This window comes from Bubalus bubalis, chromosome 18 (assembly GCF_019923935.1).
Source record: "Bubalus bubalis isolate 160015118507 breed Murrah chromosome 18, NDDB_SH_1, whole genome shotgun sequence".
Lineage (NCBI taxonomy): Eukaryota > Metazoa > Chordata > Mammalia > Artiodactyla > Bovidae > Bubalus > Bubalus bubalis.
The window spans coordinates 16,333,328-16,352,774 of record NC_059174.1 but is presented as its reverse complement, the minus strand read 5'-3'; the positions used below and the strand labels follow the sequence as shown (position 1 = coordinate 16,352,774).

Below are 19,447 nucleotides of genomic sequence, written 5' to 3'. Positions count from 1 at the left end.
AGAGTAAATCGTGACCTTTGAAAAGACAAGAAAGCCTCAAGAATATCGTAGGAATGCTTTTTATCTGGGGGAGTGATTGAGGCCCTGGAACCAGATACAATAAACGCTGTCCGGTTATAATGAGGAGTTAGCACATTCAAGACTTCAGAACAGGATATAGGAATGATAAGACTCATAAGTAATAAGTTCTCTGAAATTCTCTCTCTGGAGAACTGACAGATTTGTCAGCCTTCTGTGAATAAGCAGGGAAGCAAAATTTAAAAAAAAAAAAAAAAACCATCAAAGCTCTAAGGGTCATTTCTTGCTGCATTAATTTCTTTTCCTTTCCTTACTGTTTTTGATAGGCAGATTTCAAAGCCAAGTCCTGATTCTAGACCTACAGTCATGCAGAGAAAATAATATTCTAGATGGCTGCCCTTTCTAAAGAAGCAGCAGAAATCGAAGTACTAGTTATAGTATACAAACAACTCCTCCTAGGCTTTCTACTGCTTCCCAGAACCTAGAAGATAAGGTCCAAACTCTTCAGTCTGGAATTCAGGGTTCTTCACAATCCAGTCCCCACCACCGGCTTTCCAACCACAACTGAGGTTCTATTAATACCCCTTACACTTTTTTTTACCTTTGTTAATATGGTGAGTTCCTGCTCTTAATACCCTCCCTGCCTATGTAAATCCCAGAGATCCTACTAAACTCTTCCTGACCGCCTCTCACAAAGGGATCTTTCCAATAATGCAATGTCTGCAGCATGTACTGGCCCTGCAGTTCTCCTGATTCACACTTAAGACCTAGGTTTTACCCATGGATACCAAGCATATGGGCTCCTCTAAAGAGCCAGTGAGCACTCTGATAACGGAAAGTGGGTCTTAATACAGATCAGATGCTGCATATAGAGCTGTAAGATCGTTTCCCAAATAGAAGCCTTTATTTGCTTAAAGACACCAGATGAATGACGCCAGGACCCAAAATATCTATGACCACGGTTACGGTCATATAAGTCTCTGAGTACTGCTTTGCATAAATAATATGACCCAAGACTCAGTTTCCTCATCTGCTAAAATGCAGATAATGGCAATACCAACCTGATAAATTATATGAGATCACGAGAGACTATTATAGGTAAAGCACACAGCCCAGTGCCTGGCACACAGTAAGCTTTCAAAAGATGTAACTGTAACTGTTATTAGTAATAGCTACTTTAAGTCCACTTGTAATTTCCTGGAAAAAGATACAAAGGCAGGTGTCATTACACCTAAATTTGGGTCCCATTTCAATGTCTGTCTCACAGAAGCAACTCTTATAATTGTGTTTTCATAGTGAAACCGAGCCCCCCCAGACCAAGTTCCCTTACTGAGCTAATGATTAATCTATCCAAAACTTTATTCCTTTCTTGTCTCCTCTGACCTCAATCCTGCACTAATGCAACACTGACCAACCAGAGGCAGATGACTGACTGGTGCCGATAACATCGCCAGTGTATTGAGACAGCTGTTATAAGTCTCATTGTTTAACATACAACTCAGGTTGCTTCTCCAGGGCAAGGAGCCCCAAGCCATAGACCACCTGGCCAGAGAATCATAAACCAGAGACATTCAGACTCTTGAAACTATAATTAAGAAATGTCACAGAAATGTCACACAATGATAATTAACCCCAGCGTCTTTGTTCCCTGCCTTTAGAAAAACCCCTTGCTCAAAGATCAAGTGGAACTGGATCTGAGGCTTGTCTCCCACAGGATTGCTGGGCACCCTGCAATGAACCCTTCCTTTGCTACAAACCTGCCGTCAGAGTTCGGTTTTCTGAGCCGTGGGCACATAAGCCTCAGTTACAACAGCCCCAAGAGTGTTCAACGCCCCTAGAGCTCCTCCATCACAGGTGAGACCCCCAAATGTGTACCACTAATCCAGATGTCAAACCAAGACAACTGTGATCAGAGCCTGTGAGCTATATAAAGTATCTGTAATGCGCCTGTGTTTTGCTAGAAGGTATGGGTAGCATGCAATTCACTGACTGAAGTTACAGAATATACTATGACTAAACCTTTGGACTAAACCTGATGCTGGGAAAGACGGAGGGCAGGAGGAGAAGGCGATGACAGAGGATGAGACGGCTGGATGGCATCACCGACTCAATGGACATGGGTTTGGGTGGACTCCACGAGTTGGTGATAGAGGCCTGGCGTGCTGCGGTTCATGGGGTCGCAAAGAGTTGGACATGAATGAGCGACTGAACTGAACTGAAACCTTTGGAATATGAATAAGATGACAAAAAATGTAGCTGTAAGTGCTACACACTTACAAATATACACAAAAATGTTCTCTTTCAATAAACAAACACAAACATTTTGAAAAACAAATTAGCATCCTGAGAAACTACAGAGGTAGGAAATAAATGATTTTACAAATTGTAACCTTTTTGAGGGCAAAATACTCTCTTTCGAGGGCAAAATACTTCTTCCTTATGATACAACATCTAGAAAGCAATATAGTACAATACAGGAAAGTTTGAGGACGTTTTCCTTTTATTTTTCTAAGAATGTATAGCTCCAATTACTTATTATTCAGCCTGAATACATAACTATCTTGGAGTTTTTCTCAAAATTAAACCATACGCGTGAACTTGAAAATATATAGATCATAGTTGTAATTGTTACCTAGGCTTATTGTTGTAATTGTCCACAGGCTTATCAGGACAATTCAACCAGTGTGTGAGATACAAAAACAAAAATGCCTACATAGTTCAAAATTTAAGTTACAAGATTAGCATTCTTAATTTTCCCAAAAGCAATCTGTATTATACTTGAGAAAACAACTACATAAAATTACAATATCATCTACTTACAGCTGCATGGCAATCAACTATTTTACTATACCGCATCATCTCTAGATATAGTCAAATCAAATCCAACGTAGTCCAAGAGGCTGGTCATTCTGTCACTGCCAAGGATATCTAAATGTTAGGAATAAGGGGTGTCTTTCCTTACTTCTTTTCCAGTATGTAGAGAGGGAGGAAAAAATGGCATTTTCCCATCAATTTTTTCATGCCTATCCAATGAAGGAGCACTTATGGGTTACAAGACAAACTATTAAAGTGATATTCACAAACAATTTTAAGTAATATAAAAAGTTTATGTTATAATGTTAAGTTGAAAGGGTAGGATGATAACTCTATTGCTTTAAAAATGGGCAAAAGCTGCCTGATGAAAATCTGGCAGGTGTGTGTGTGTGTTTGTGTGTGTGAGAGTGTGTGTGTGTGTGTGTGTATCTCAAGTTGGATACAGTGTGTGTGTGTGTATGTGTTTCTCAAGTTGGATAAAGTAATAAACCTAAAAGAAATCCTAATGAGCTCTTTTTAAAACAGAAAAACAGTCTTTAAGGAACTAAAAATAGTCTTTAATATAGCATGTCTAAACAAATCAAACTGTTCTGTAGCAGTCATTCCTAAATCTTAGACAGTCATTTGCATGGATGTCCTCATCCAAAGGACTGCCTGATTTCCAAGATGTTTTAATCTTACTTGAACTCACACAGCACTTACAGAGCACTTACCATGCTTGGCACTGTGCTCGGCAGTACAGAATGTACAGAGGATTAGAAAATACAAAATAATCCCTACCCTACAGAGCTCTACTTTTACTATATTTACATTTTACCTCTACAGAAAGGTATTAGAAATGCCAGAGACCTGTATTATTTAATCATTAAGGAGCACAACAGTCCAGAGGAGAGCAAGATCATCACTGACTGCATTTATCTTAGTGGAGGAAGTCGTGGGTTGCGGCCTCAAGACAAACCTGGAAGCTTTTCGGAGGCAAAGAAGAGCTATATGCAAATACACGTTATAAAGGAGGCTGATGAGCAAACAGTAACATGTCTGGCGAACTATGCTAAAAATATTTTAAAACCTCGCTGCTTCAGTTATTTTTCCCTTGTAGAGACTAATAATGAAACAGCTAATTTACTTAAAATCTCACTATTTCAGGTTACATATGAAAATTTATCAACGTGAAAAGCAAAAGTTCATTTTTCTTCTCAAATTGGTTAAGAATTGAGCTGAGGATTCCTTACAATGATATAACTTTATCATCTGAACAAACAGCTAGTAAGTGACTTTCAAAGGGTTACTCTCATCAACAACCTGAGAAATATCACAACATATATTTCACTGAGGAACAGCTAATGAAAAAAGATCATTATGCAAACATGATTTTATAAAACCTCACCCCAAAAGAAGTCACTTTATCTTTAGTGTTTATGAACTGATTTAAATTATTTATATTTAAATAATTAAATTATTTAAATTATTAAAATATAAGTCAAAAACTGATGGGCACAGAGATTCTGTGACTTATAAAAATAGACAAAAATCTCAATGGAGATAATGAGAAATATTAAATTGAAAAAAGGCAGTAGTTAATATGGAGCATAAACAAGACTGTTCTTCCTCTAATCCACCAAAACAACATGAACTTAAACAATGGGACAACGTTCAGTCAGATCACTGTTATTTTCCCAGTCTAGGATTTACATGTAAACCAAGTCTTTTTCTTCCCATCTCCCACCTCATTGTCATTTTAACTCTAAAAGAGAATATCTTAGGTTGTTTTTAAAATCAATTTCTAACTTATTAGCACCTTCCTCCACATATCAGGCACTTCTACCAAGAGGCTGGCGCTCCATGCATGGGAAACTGGGGAAAGTGAGTGGCAGGATCAAGAGAACAAGCAAGGGAGATAAGAGAAGGCAGCTCTGTTTCTTCTTGACTATTTTAAGGCTGCTGAACAGCAGTGCCTACTCACAGGCTGAAAAACAAAACTCCGCGTGAACTCTGCTTGTGAGCATGTGACCAGGACTAAAATGCCAAGACCTGGGTGTTCCCCAAATGCCTGAGCTGTGACGCGGAGCCACTTGTTCCCACAAACCCCACCCCATGGTGGTGCTATAATCCTCTGCTGTCTCCTCTCCCCTCATCACCTCCTCCAACCAGTAACTGTCACAAGCGCATACTCTGCTCTCAACTGGCCTTCCTGTTATCCAGCACTCCCGGCTCTCCACCAGCTTCTCAACAGGTTTCCAAACAGAAACTTTCTCCAGGCTTTGGTCATGTAGGGGGTGGGTGGGTACTAAGTCCCCAATACCACAAGCACAGATTGCTGCAGTGTTCAGCAAAACATCTGGTACAGTGACGGCTAGGAAGTACATGTTTACCAGCACGGTGTATGGAAAAATCAGGCTTAATAGAATGATTCACAGACAAGCCCACATACCTTTTATTTGTCAGTGATCATAACCTCAACATGCACCATAAAAAAGCTTATACACAATACACAAGATTCTTTCACAAAAGATCCATAAAAAAAAAAAAACTTCATTTTCTTTAGGTTCAGTTCTCTTCACAGTCACACACACAAAAGTATACTCACTTGAAAAAAGAAAACAAATTTTCTACCGATCAGTTTCAGTAAAGATTTAAAACAGGGATCTGTTTAAACCCAACAATGCTCATAATAAGTGGTGAGGATTATGACCTTATATATTGCCTACCAACCAGATTTCCCAGGTGGCGCTAGTGGTAAAGAACCCGCTTGCCAATGCGCAAGACGTGTAAGACGTGCAGGTTTGATCCCTGCATCGGGAAGATCACAATCCCTGGGTCCTGAAGGGCGTGGCAACCCACTTCAGTATTCTTGCCTGGAGCAGCCCATGGACAGAGGAGCCTGGTGGGCTACAGTCCACAGAGTTGCAAAGAGTTGGACATGACTGAAGCGACTCAGCACACATGTATGCACCAACAGGCATCGTAAGGATACATTTTCCACAATTCTGCCACACAAATTACATAATGTTCCAAACAGGATATTTTAGGTACAATTTAAGAATCAGATTGAATTTTATGAAAAGTCATACTGAAGCTTATAAATCTAAACATGTCCTCCTGAGAACTGAGAATTAAAATAACGAAAGGTAATTTTTATTGAATGTTCAGTGTGTGCTGGGCACCAAGCCTTACTAAATAATCAACACGAATGTAGGAAGAAATAAGGACAAATACCTACATGTCATGTGCCCAAGACATTAATCTCACATAACAATAATTCCACAAACTCACGCTCTAAATTTCATCAAATACTCACACAATAATGTGCCACAGATAAAAGGAAGAAATAAATGAAGACAACTCAGAGTGCAGGAATCAAGTCTCTTGCATGGAGAACAGCTCCCTAAAGCCCTGTACGTAAAACCTGAAGACTCGGGCCACAGATGTAGCTTCTCTAGGACTGGCCCACGGTGCCCACTTCTTTACAAAAGCGAACTGCAGCCTCCAGTGGCACATAAGAGCATAAGAAACTCTAGGCAACAAAAACGTGATTGGAAATTGCCACAAAGACCAACCCCGACCGATTCCTTGACCTAATCTGCAGTCCTGATTGCTTGTTTATGAAAATCTTGAAATGATTTTTCTTCACTGCATAAGAATTGTAAATAAGCAAGTAAAAGAGAATAAAAAGAACCACAGTTTCCCACCCCTGCTTAAGGATCCCACAAATAAGGCAAATGAAAAATAAGGTGTCATGAAAGCATCATATTCTTTTTTCTCCCACAATTCAAGTTTAAACCATATTCATCAAGCTGTAAACATGCATTTAAGTTACCCTTGGCTACTGCTAATTGCTCAATGCTTGCACTGGCAGGCCTGCCAAAGCCCCTACCTATAATCTGCAATGCTTTTGCAATTTCAAGATCAAGGGTATGATCTTGAGGACAGAGTTTATCTTGAGTTTAATTACTTTCTATTCCAAGTTACATGCCCTCTTTTAAAAAAAAATTGTTTTAATTCAGATATAACTGACATATTACCTTATATTAGTAGTATGTCAACATCATATGCTTTTAAGTATACAGCATCATATTTTTTTAAGCAGTCATAATTTCTACATTCTTAAATGTTCTACATTTTTAAATGTACTTTAACACATACACCATAGGTATGTCTTCTCACAACCTGAAGCTATGAAACAGAGGTTCATGCTTTCCCAAAGCATCTTCCAATCTGAGCCACAGAGAATAAAACAATGAACATAACATGAAAATCTCACTCTAATAATGTCAGATTAATCAGAGACACAATTCTAATAGTTTAATGTATTTTTATGGAAAGGGTGTCAAAAATGCAAGGATAAGGCTTAATTATTTTTTCATAACATGAAAATCTCACTCTAATAATGTCAGATTAATCAGAGACACAATTCTAATAGTTTAATGTATTTTTATGGAAAGGGTGTCAAAAATGCAAGGATAAGGCTTAGTTATTTTTTCTCCTTATTACTCATTTTCATACTACAAACCAGCCTCCTTGAAAGAAAGTTTAAACTGCAAACATAATAAATTTGTTATCAAAGATTTCTTACCTCCTCCTATTTGCCTGCTATTTGCACTTACTTCTTAAACTCTAAAAAGTTATAGGTCATTATTTATGAAATGTTATAGGGCCAAAATGAATATAAAGATATAATATTTAATAATAACTGATTTATAATTGCATTATAATGAGATTCCAGGAAAGCTGAGGCATAGACTCCCCATCCACCATCACAAAGACATCAAGGTTAGTTTGGGTATACCTTGACGGCAGAGGCAAGTAAGTACCATAAATGTCCTTTGCAATCAAGGTATCACAGAGAGCCACTTTAAGGAAAAGATCTATATTATGCATTGACTTATGAGGGGTCTCTAGAAAAGGGAGGAGAATCAGAGATTAAAGTGAGAGAGGTCCTCTACCTGTGTCCTCGAATGTCAGACTGATCACACACGCCTCCAAGCGCAATCCTGTGGAACTCTCGGCCCAGGGTCTTGGCCACCGATCTTCCCACACTTGTTTTACCAACCCCAGGAGGGCCAACAAAGCACAGAATGGGGCCCTTCAGGTTGTTTTTCAGCTGCCTCACAGCCAAGTATTCCAGCACTCTTTTCTTCAATTTTTCCATGGCATAATGATCATTATCCAGCAGAACTCGGGCTGCTCGAATGTCCAGACGATCTGTCAAGTAACCCAACAGAAACAATCTGAGCACATGGAGCTGTTCAACAGAAGAACTCCTTTTCAGACTGGCAAGAGCCAGAATAGCTTTTTGAAAAAAGAGGTGATAACAACAGGCTTGGTTTCTTCTAAATGAGTCTTCAGAGAGACCTGGACTTGGTTTTCTTGCTTAAGTATTTATAGAAATAATAGATATTACACAATTAAAAACTCAAGGAGTTAATACTCATTCCATTTGGAATGATTTTCTATATACATGTTATTTCTATGGAGACAAGTAGAATATTTCTACATATTCAATTTGTGTTTGTATTTGTTCTTTTTAAGTGGTTTTTTTCTATTTATTATGTTAGTTATATACGCTCATGCCAGAAAATCTGATGACACTAATAAAAAAGGACGAAAATACTCACCGGTAATCTCATTTCCCCACAGAGAGAATCACTACCTTCACTTCAGTGCGCATTATTCCACATTCTGTGTGTGTGTGTGTGTGTGTGTGTGTGTACGTGCACACACACTTATATACCTATTTTTCAAACTAAGATTATACGAGGTCTTCAAATTTCAGAAAAGTAAGTTTTTTCCACTTAAATAATATGGACATCTTTCAGTGTCAAATGTATTCTTCAGTAGCAGTTTAGTGGCTACATAATATTCCATTATTTAACTATCCATTCCCTATTGCTGAGCATTTAGGTTACCTACAAATCTTGACAGCTATAAAGTATGCGTCACTGTGAATCTCTGTAACTAAATCTCCACATACCTCTGAAATTACTTCCTTTAGCTAATCTTCTAAAACAGAAGAGCTGGGTCAAAAAAAAATTAAGACATGAAGAACTAAGTTCTATCTATTAAAATCTCACCAGAAATGTATGAATTAGGCCCTGTTTCCAGAGCCAAGCTTTCATCAGGTTTACTGGTGCTTTAGGATCTAAAATAATCACAGATTAAATAATAGGTCAAGCCAAAATGAATTTATCAGCTGGGTGGCAGCCAGAGGATAATCCACAACCACAAAACTGACAGTGAAAAGAAAATGGGAGAGAGAAAAACACAGAAGTCCACTCTTTCATTCAGTTATTTGGAACATGCTATGCATTTTCCTATAAGGAAAAAAAAAAAAATGGCCTGGTTCTCAAGCTAGTCTACAAAAATTCAGCTAAGCAATAATGTATGTAAATTAATCACAATACTACTGAATTAGTCAGAGTCCTGGCTGAGCGATTTGGAAAGGGAAGAAAAAAATTTCTTCCCCTTCCCTGGCTTCAGAAGCCAACCAATGAATATATGAATAAATGAAACAAAGTCTCCTATTTCATGATGCTAATCCTGACACCAAAACCTACTACAGTAAAGAAAAAACCCACTTCAGACCAGTTCCACTTTGCATAGCTCTAATTATTCAAATGCTGGTAAATCAAATCTATTCAAAGAGTAATCTACAGAGTCCCAGTGGGATTTCAGTTATGCAAAGATGATTCAATACTTAGTTATCAATATATTTATATCATGTCTAAGGGCATGACTTTCCAAGAAAATGTCATTTTGTATCTGAAAAGGAATTTGTTATAATGCAACTTGCACTTCTGATGAACTTTAGTAAATATAGTAACTAGCTGGGCTGGATGAAGCACAAGCTGGAATCAAGATTGCCAGGAGAAATATCAATAACCTCAGATATGCAGATGACACCACCCTAATGGCAAAAAGCAATGAGGAACTAAGAGCCTCTTGATGAAGGTGAAAGAGGAGAGTGAAAAAGCTGGCTTAAAACTCAACATTAAAAAAACTAAGATCATGGCATCTGGTCCCATCACTTCATGGCATATAGACGGGGAAAAAGTAGAAACCGTGACAGACTTTATTTTCTTTGGCTCCAAAATCACTGCAGACGCTGACTATAGCCACGAAATTAAAAGACACTTGCTCCTTGGAAGAAAAGCTATGATGAACCTAGATAGCGTATTAAAAAGCAGAGACATCACTTCGCAAATAAAGGTCTGTATAGTCAAAGCTATGGTTTCTCCAGTAGCCATTTACAGATGTGAGAGTTGGACCATAAAGAAGGCTGAGCATTCAAGAGGAAGGGAAGATATGTATACCTATGGCTGATTCATGCTGATATTTGGCAGAAACCAACACAATTCTGTAAAGCAACTATCCTTCAATTAAAAAATACATACATTAAAAAAAAAACAGGCCGAGAGCCGAAGAATTGATGCTTTTTAACTGAGGTGCTGCAGAAGACTCTTCAGAGTCCCTTGAACAGCAAGGAGATCAAACTAGTCAGTCCTAAAGGAAATCAACCCTGAATATTCATTGGAAGGACTGATGCTGAAGCTGAAACTCCAATACTTTGGCCACCTGATGCGAAAAGCTGATTCACTGGAAAATATTCTGATGCTGGGAAAAATTGAGGGCAGGAAGAAAAGGGGCAACAGAGGATGAGATGGTTGGATGGCATCACCAACTCAATGGACATGAGTTTGAGCAAGCTCCGGGAGCTAGTGAAGGACAGGGAAGCCTGGCATGCTGCAATCCATGGGGTCACAAAGAACTAGACATGACTGAGCGACTGTACCACAACAACAAAACTAAGAACAGAATCTATGTACTTTAGACAATAAATGAAAACACTGAAGGAATTTCTTCTAATATGCCAAGTAAAGATAATTTTAAGTCAATTCTTTCAAACTTTTAAGGAAAGAAAATTTTCATGCTACTTATTGTTGTGTTATCTTTTCTATACAGGATGCATCTTTTCTGATTATTCTTTTTAATTTCTCAAAATGTATGCTTCCTACTATGAATAAAACTTACAGTTAAACATAAAAAATGTAAAACTTACTTCAACATTTATTTCTCTGTTTACAATTAGAAGATTGAAATGGTATCTACTGACTCCCTCCATTCAAGAAGGAAAATCAACAAACTTATTTCCTCCAACTCACTCCTCTTTGCTTGGGTAACTGTCTCTACTTAGGTAAGCTTCTCTTTTTGAGGAGTATGAAAGACATTTTTCACGGTTTTATGATTTTACTTGTAACAAGTATTTAGGCCTAAAGTACTAGTTTAGAAGCTCAACATGACTACTTTTACAGCACAAATTATCCACCTTCAGTTCTCCACTGACATGGTGAACAATGAGAAGTGTTTTTGTGATAGGTACATGAGTGCCGTGCATCTCTAATGCTGACAGACATCCAACAAAAACTCTGAGTTGTAAAAAAAAAAAAAAAACAGCTCTGCTTTGTTTTTACATTTTCTTGGTTATTTTAGTAAAGAATGGGAGCTAGCACTCTGCATTCAAGTAAACATTTTGCCTTCAATTCTCTACAAGAGACATTGTATGAACCTGACAAACATTCCTAGCTAGTCATTAATTTCACTTTACAAACAGGACCAGTGTGGGAGGGGAGGAAGCTGAGGGCAACTTACTAGGTTACTAACAGCAAACAGTAAAACCTGCAATTTTGTATCTTCAGGTCATTATACTGTATGCACCCTGCATGTCTCATAAGTCATTAGTTAAGATAAATTCTAGAGCACAGAAAAACATCACCAAGAGAACACCAACATTTCAAAACAAGACCCTTGGTGTCACCAAGTTATCTAGATGTGTTTCACATCATGCGCTAGCCCTACTGTCAAAAGAGAAAACAGGGCTGGGAAATTATCATGACTCCATTAATGATACAAATACCTGTCCAAAACACACCAAAATGTAAGGCGTTTCATCTCGTGCAGATGAAGTGAACGCTCTGAAACTGCACTGTCACTCTCCCCTAGGTCTACACTAACCGTGCACAGCGCCTGCTCCAGTCTCACAGAACGGGGCCACCGCGCTTCCAAGCAGGCGCAGTACAGCCAGGAGCTAGAAGACCATCTGAACCAAAATGGGATTTCCTAATAGCCCCGCTAGATCCAGACGGGCATCAGAGCTCAAACTGGTCAGGGGATAGCCAGGGGCTAATTCAATGGGAACGCGTGCTCCCCTGCAGGCATCTTACTATGGCATTTCCAGAAAATTTTGAATTAAGAATTAAACCAAGAAATTCAGCTTCAGTTTACCTCATAAAACATCGTCAACTGGAAGGCAATAGACTGTCATGAATGTAAACATGAAGTCAATTAAGAGATAAATTTAGCAACATAGCTTTATATACAGTTGTTCAAAACCTGGAAACAACCCAAATGGCCAACAACTGTTAAATGAATAAACCAATTACTGATAGATGCAGTAACATGGATGAGCTTTAAAGTAATTATGCTAAGTGAAAGAATAAAAAAAAAGGAGCACATATTAAATCATTCCATTTATATAAAATTTTAGCCATACACATTAATAAATCCGCTAAGTGAGTCTATGAAAAAAACTAATTAAAATAGGGTTGTTTTAACTTTAATACTGCCCTAGCCTAGTTAATATAACATAAATATGCTTCATTCTAGGCCCTCTTTGAGACAAAAATGCTTTTTTTGAATTCTCGATACCAGAGAGTATGCTCCTCTGTAGATTAACGGAAAAGTATTTTTTAAGAAAAACATTTTTTAATATTAAAAATTCAGCATTCTGAAATCTAGTATGTATGGCATACCTTATATGGGGCATAAACATGTGTTTTGGGACTAACACTTCTCAAAATTTCTAGCACTGCTTTAAATGTAAGAGTTGTACTAGCCAGGAAAATATATCTGATCAATTCTCAAGATTCAACAATTCTTACACCAAAATTAGTTCAGAGAATCAACCCACTGCTGAACTTAATAAACCTTGTACGTAAATTTAACGAGAGAGTCCAATAACAGAAACAAATGCAAATAAAATGATTCTGAAAATTCTGAAAGACAACTGAGTATATTTCTTACCCCAAGAGAAAGTACATAACAAATACATAAAAAAAAAAAAAAAAAACCGGTATAAAATCCTCCTGGTAGATAAAAAAACTTTACTCAAAGATAGGAGCGATAAAAAGAAATTAAACTCTTTAAATAGTTTCAGTGGGAAAAATACAAACTTTCAATGGTAAAACTGTTTTACTGCTATCCTGTCGTTATACATAATTATTTCCTTTAGAAAACAAAAGATTTGCTGTCTCTAGCACTTATTTGGAGAAGGCAATGGCACCCCACTCCAGTACTCTTACCTGGAAAATCCCATGGACGGAGGACCCTGGTGGGCCGCAGTCCATGGGGTTGCTAAGAGTCGGACACGACTCAGCGACTTCACTTTCACTTTCCACTTTCATGCACTGGAGAAGGAAATGGCAACCCACTCCAGTGTTCTTGCCTGGAGAATCCCAGGGACGGGGGAGCCTGGTGGGCTGCCGCCTATGGGGTCGCACAGAGTCGGACACGACTGAAGCGACTTAGCAGCAGCAGCAGCAGTACTTATTTGGCACCTATTGCCAACTACCTCAAAACTGTTTTGTTTTCCTATGCTCCTGGCAAAGAGTACATAAATACAAAGCTTATTGTCTGATTGACTACTGGTATCGAGAAACACATATTTACCAATTACAGAAAATCCTACGTTCTCCAGAATTAGGCAAAAGGCACTTTTACGCAGCACCCTCTTTTCCTTTACGCCGCACCCTCTTTTCCTTTACTTCCTAAAACCTATGACACAAGTTCAGTCTCTAAATAGTTTACATCATGAACTACTATAACAGAAAGATAATCAATGGGAAATATTTCACCAGAATTTGCTCGAGCTTCCTGAGAGGCAATTAGACTGCAAGAAAAGGTGTTATTTGTGCACTCACCAGTTGTACTTTTGTTCCAGGGAAGCTCCACCATAAGTTCTAAATAATTTCTAGTCAGAGCATATTCTGGCATTGACTGAGGCATTTTTTTGAGCCTGTGGGGAAAGAATACACAGCAAACCTTTCAGGAACACAGAAAAATTCTGTGAAACAGAAAACCAAGCATATGTCCCTTTCTTGGTCAAATGTATCACACATTTTTGGCTAAACAAATCTGAAAATGTTTTTATTAGGCTGGTGCTAATGTAACTGTTAGCTTCCGTAACTTAGCTAAAGTAACTGGGGCTTCTCTTGTGGCTCAGACAGTAGAGAATCTGCCTGCAATGCAGGAGATCCCTGGGTAGGGAAGATCCCCTGGAGAAGGGAATGGCTACTCACTCCAGTTTTCTTGCCTGGAGAATTCCATGGACAAAGGATCCTGGCAGGCTACAGTCCATGGGGTCACAAAGAGTTGGACAAGACTGACAAATTTCACTTTCACTTTTCAACATAACTGTGGTTTTTGCATTGTTGAACTCTGCCATTTGATATTGGAATATATTCTTAATAAATGTGGTTATGCTATACATCATTTTAATGTGCATTTCTATGTTTTTTGCTAATGACTTATTACTTGCTGTTTATTTTAGACTGGGGAAATGATGTTAGACAAAAACCAAATTCTATGATATTCTTCTTCAGGTTCAAAATGGGTTTTAAAGCAGCAGAGACAAGTCACAACATCAATAACGCATATGGCTCAGAAACTGCTTAATGAATGTACAGTGCAGCAGTGGTTCAAGAAATTTTGCAAAGGAGATGAGAGCTGTGAAGATGAGGAGTGTAATGACTAGCTATGGGAAGGCGATAATGACCAATTAAGAGCAATCATTGAAGCTGATCCTCTTACAATTACATAAGAAGTTGCCGAAGAACTCGACGTCAGCCATTCTATGGTCATTTAGCATTTGAATCAAATTGGAAAGGTAAAAAATCTTGATAAGCAGATGCCTTCTGAGCTGACTGCAAATCAAAAAACTCATAGTTTTGAAACATGCAACAACTTCAAACCATTTCTCAGTAAGATTGTGATGTGCGATGAAAAGTGGATTTTAGATGACAACCAGCGATGATCAGCTCAGTAGTTGGACTGAGAAGCTCCAAAGCACTTTCCAAAGCCAAACTTGTACCAAAAAAAGGTCATAGTCACTGTCTGGTGGTCTGTTGCACGTCTGATCCACTACCGCTTTCTGAGTCCTGGCAAAACCACTGCATCTGAGAAGTATGCTCAGTACATCGATGAGATGCACTGAAAACCGCAATGCCTGCAGCTGGTGCTGGTCACAGAATGGGCCCAATTCTTCTCCACAATGAGGCCCAACCACACAGTGCACAACCAACGCTTCCAAAGTTGAACCAATTGGGCTACAAAGTTTTACCTCATCTGCCATATTCACCTGACCTCTCACCAACCGACTACCACTTCTTCAAGCATCTCGACAACTTTTTGCAGGGAAAATGCTTCCAACAACCATCAAGAGCTTGAAAATGCTTTCCAAGAGTTCACTGAATCCCAAAGCACAGAGTTTAGTGCTACAGGAATAAGCAAACTTATTTCTCATTGGCAAAAATGTGTTGATTGTAATGGTTCCTATTTTGATTAATAAAGATGTGTTCTAAAACTACTATTACTTTTGCATCAACCTAATAAAAGTCTAGGTAATAAAAAGATTACTTTGTTTTAAACAGATACTTGCAAACTAGCGCTCTGATCCTATCCTTGAAATATGTAAGGCCTTATCAATATCTGTATCTCATAGGAAGAGTCTCAAGTCGATTACCCAGTGATTTACTTAGGTGCCTAATCATGTATAATACAATAATTACATATTGTCTTATATCAGAGAGAAAGCTCATCAGATATTTAATTAAAATAATGCAACTTCCATAATGTATGCAGTGCTTAATAAAGTGTTCTGTACATAATAGATGTTCTGCATTTGTTAACTAATGTCAGAGTCACTGTAAAATATCTCAATGACATTTACTTATATTCTTAACTGTGCATCTCAGAAGTCAAATCTTTAGTTCCTGAGCATACATTTAGGTTGATTACAATCCACTCATTAAAAAAAAGCAATACAGTCAGAATGTTATAAGTATGGAAAGGAAAAAATGGCTTTAACCCTGAGATTATCCAGAAAATGTGATCAACTCATGTACCCTATTCTGTCAGCAAGGTTCCCCTGTACTTTATCTTGAACGAAGGCAAAACTGATTGTCCCTGCCTCCTAAAGTTAATCTAAGGACGAAAACGGTGATGTGCAAAGAACACAATAACTGCATAAACATTATTTCTAAATAAAGTATGGCCTTAAGACTATGAAAAGGCAGTGGCAATAGTGACTGTGCCTGACAGCATACAGTAGATGGAAAAGTTACATCACTTGGTATATTCAGCACTCAAGAAAAAGAAAATGCTCAACATGGTGTTGGTTCAGGAGTATTAAGAATCAGATTCTGATGGAGGAATAAAGAAGAGAAAGCACTTCACAGGAAAGCCATAAACATAAGAAATATAAGCGATAAAGAGATAACAGTGTGGAGAAGGAAATGGCAACCCACTCCAGTATTCTTGCCTAGAGAATCCTGTGGACAGAGGAGCCTGGTGGGCTGCTGTCCATAGGGTCACATAGAATCAGACACAACGGAAGCGACTTAGCATGCATGCCTTGGAGAAGGTAATGGCAACCCATTCCAGTATTCTTGCCTGGAGAATCCCAGGGACAGAGGAGCCTGGTGGGCTGCCGTCTATGGGGTCGCACAGAGTCAGACACGACTGAAGCGGCTTAGCTGTAGCAGCAGCAGTGCCACAAAGTGAAAATATAGGTCACTAACTACAAACCACAAAACGATTCCATTTCCACTTAAACCAAGGTCATACACTTTATGTCTGAACTTTTTTTATTTTTTTGTCTTCATTCATATCTTGGTAGTTTTCCCTGCTTTCCAATAAAGTTTTTGTATGAGGGCTATTATAAAAAAAAAAAAAAAAGAGATAACAGTGGAAAGGTGAGATGAATAGAGTGGTCCGTGACTATACTAAACATAAGGGAAAGGAGAAAGATAAAAGACTATGAAACGAGAGATCAGCTTTGTAACACAAAGTAGCAGATTCACTTCCATGAGCAACAGTTTTTAACGTTAATAAGCAAATGAAAATCCTAATGAACGAACAGCTTCTACAACCTACCTTTTTATCTCTTTGACACAGACTTTGTGGGCCTGTTCCGGCATGCTGGATGTCCGTATCTTTTTCTCCAGCATGACAATGTCATCGTTATCTTCATCCTCATCCTCGTCCGCTAGAGCACCTGGGACGTGTGTAATCCTTCTCATAGGGCGTATTGCGATGACCTACAAGATAAAGCAGGAGTGAAAAACTGCATGCCCAAGTAAACTGGGGACGAAGCACCGAGCTGCAGGAGACATTTTTAGGGGTAGAGTCTAAATCTTTAGGAACTGAAGTTCAGAATGATGAGGAGGCACATGAACATATGGAGGGAGCAGAATTTAAAAAGCAGATGAAGATGAGATGGACATGTTTCTTCCATACATGCTAACACTACCAGCATGAGAAGAAAAAATTCAAGAAATCGGCTACTAGTAATGATGAAAACATCTAAGAATTGTCTCTTCTTGGGCTACTACTGCAGCCACTATTTTCTTGATATACTTAATGACTACTCATCATTTCGCAACTGAATAAATTTCATTTTCTCCCTACAATACAAAGTTTCTCTTTAACATCATTAACCTTTCCGCTACTGCCTCTATTCTCTTCATCCGTAACAAGCAAAAAAGTCTTCCACCTTTCAAAATGTTTTAACTTATCTATGGTTTTTTCCAATTAATTATACACTATTTATTTCCCTTGTAATGTTCTGCTTTTCCAACAAGAGGCACTAATCACCACTTCCCCTTCCTTGCTGGTTACTTAATAATTTGCACTTTGTACTTTGACTTTTGTCTCCAGTGTGCTGAAACTGTTCCCTGAAACCCAACAACAGTCTCCTCTGCCAAGTCAACGGTCTTATTTAAGCTCTCCTTCTCCGTGACTCTCTACCATGTTTTAAAAACCACCTACTGTTTTGAAATTCTCAACTCATTAATATCATGAATCAACTCTAGCTGTTCCTGAAGCAAAATGATATACTGGCATTTAACTTAAAGGCCTTAGAATTTATTTAACTTATGAAATTACCTATTTAATACAGTCAAATATAAAAGTTAAAAACATAAAACAGCAAAAATATAATTTTATAAAAACAGAAATATTAAACTAACAGTTTGTACAAACGAAAATTGAAACATTTATAAGTTAAAACAAAGAAGTCAAGTCAAAAACTTAAAACAGTACAAAATAATTTTTAAAAAGCCAAAGTATGGCACAACACATTCAGTCAGTCCTTTTAGGAAATAATTTTGTGGTATGTTCTTAATAAATACTGTATGCAGTGGGAAAAAAAAATCATACTCAAAGACAGTCGTCATGGTTATTTGTTAATTTTTAATATATTGAAAACATCACACACTGGAAGAAAAAGAAATGGCTTAGTAAACTATCCCTTTCAATGATTATCAAAACAAAACATGAGAAAATGTCTACACGCTTAAAGGAAAAAAAAAAAAGATCCAAACATGGAGAAGGGGCAGAGGGAAACAAACTAGAATTCAAAATTTTATCAGTAACTTGGGTGAAAGAGACAACGAATTTGTTTCTTCTTTGTTCCTTTCTTTATTCCAATTTTTTTCTTAAAAAAAAAAAAAAAAGAAAGAAAGAAAACAACTGAACCTTACATCACACAAAAACAACTAAAGAACCTAAAGAAATGGATTAAAAGGAGGATTTACCCGCTTATCATCATCTTGCTTGTGTTTTCTGGTTTTCTGAAGCAATTTCAGGCCTTCGATTTGCCTGACAAGCAGCGGTATGGTCATCTTGAACCGTTCCTCCAGACTCACAGCATCTAAAATCTGAAACGTTACAGCATCTCTCTCTCAGAAATACATGCTCCAGAAATAAGGCAGTCAAGACTCATGACTTAAACTGCTAAGTAAAAAAGATAACACCTCTCAATATTCACAGCTACACTATGGCTAACACAACCAAATTATCAGCAAGGTCATCTGACATAAATACCAGAATCCTAAAACAAAGATAAGAATAACAGTATCTTGAGTTTCTATTTAAAAGATGAAGCCAAGATATTGTTCCAAGGGCAAGAACAAAACACATTTTATGTCAACTCATTCCCGGGAATTATCCTCTGAAAGCCCAGATGTGTCTACGTAGTAGGTCTAAACAAATTATAGGTTCAAAAAATTTAACATTTTACATACACAAGAGTCTAGGAACATTTTAACCAACCTCCAAGAATGATCTGAGTGAGTAACGCTCTCTGGTTCCTCAGTAAAATGCCCTTGCTAAGCCCAAGCTAGGTCAGTCGGTAGAACTCCTGCCTTCTCTGCTCCTACCAGCTAAACCGAATTCTTGTGTTTAAACACAACCTATCTGCATTAGTCGCATTGGCTAGTATAATAGTTAGACTTAAGCATTAAATAAACTGATGAAATAAGGAAGGTAGTTTAATGTTCTCAGA

At 37.9% G+C, this 19,447-nt stretch overlaps 1 protein-coding gene across 1 annotated transcript in view; it reads right to left on the bottom strand.

The window, feature by feature from the left end:
- LONP2 (lon peptidase 2, peroxisomal) overlaps positions 1-19,447 on the bottom strand; it is an 85,039-nt gene that overhangs the window by 53,598 nt on the left and 11,994 nt on the right. Inside the window, exons 4-7 of the mRNA XM_006043878.4 lie at positions 18,699-18,821; positions 17,038-17,201; positions 13,806-13,900; positions 7,776-8,034 (exon numbers count right to left, since the gene is read on the bottom strand). Of these exons, the coding sequence (XP_006043940.4) occupies positions 7,776-8,034; positions 13,806-13,900; positions 17,038-17,201; positions 18,699-18,821 (641 nt within the window). The remainder of the gene's footprint in view (positions 1-7,775; positions 8,035-13,805; positions 13,901-17,037; positions 17,202-18,698; positions 18,822-19,447) is intronic.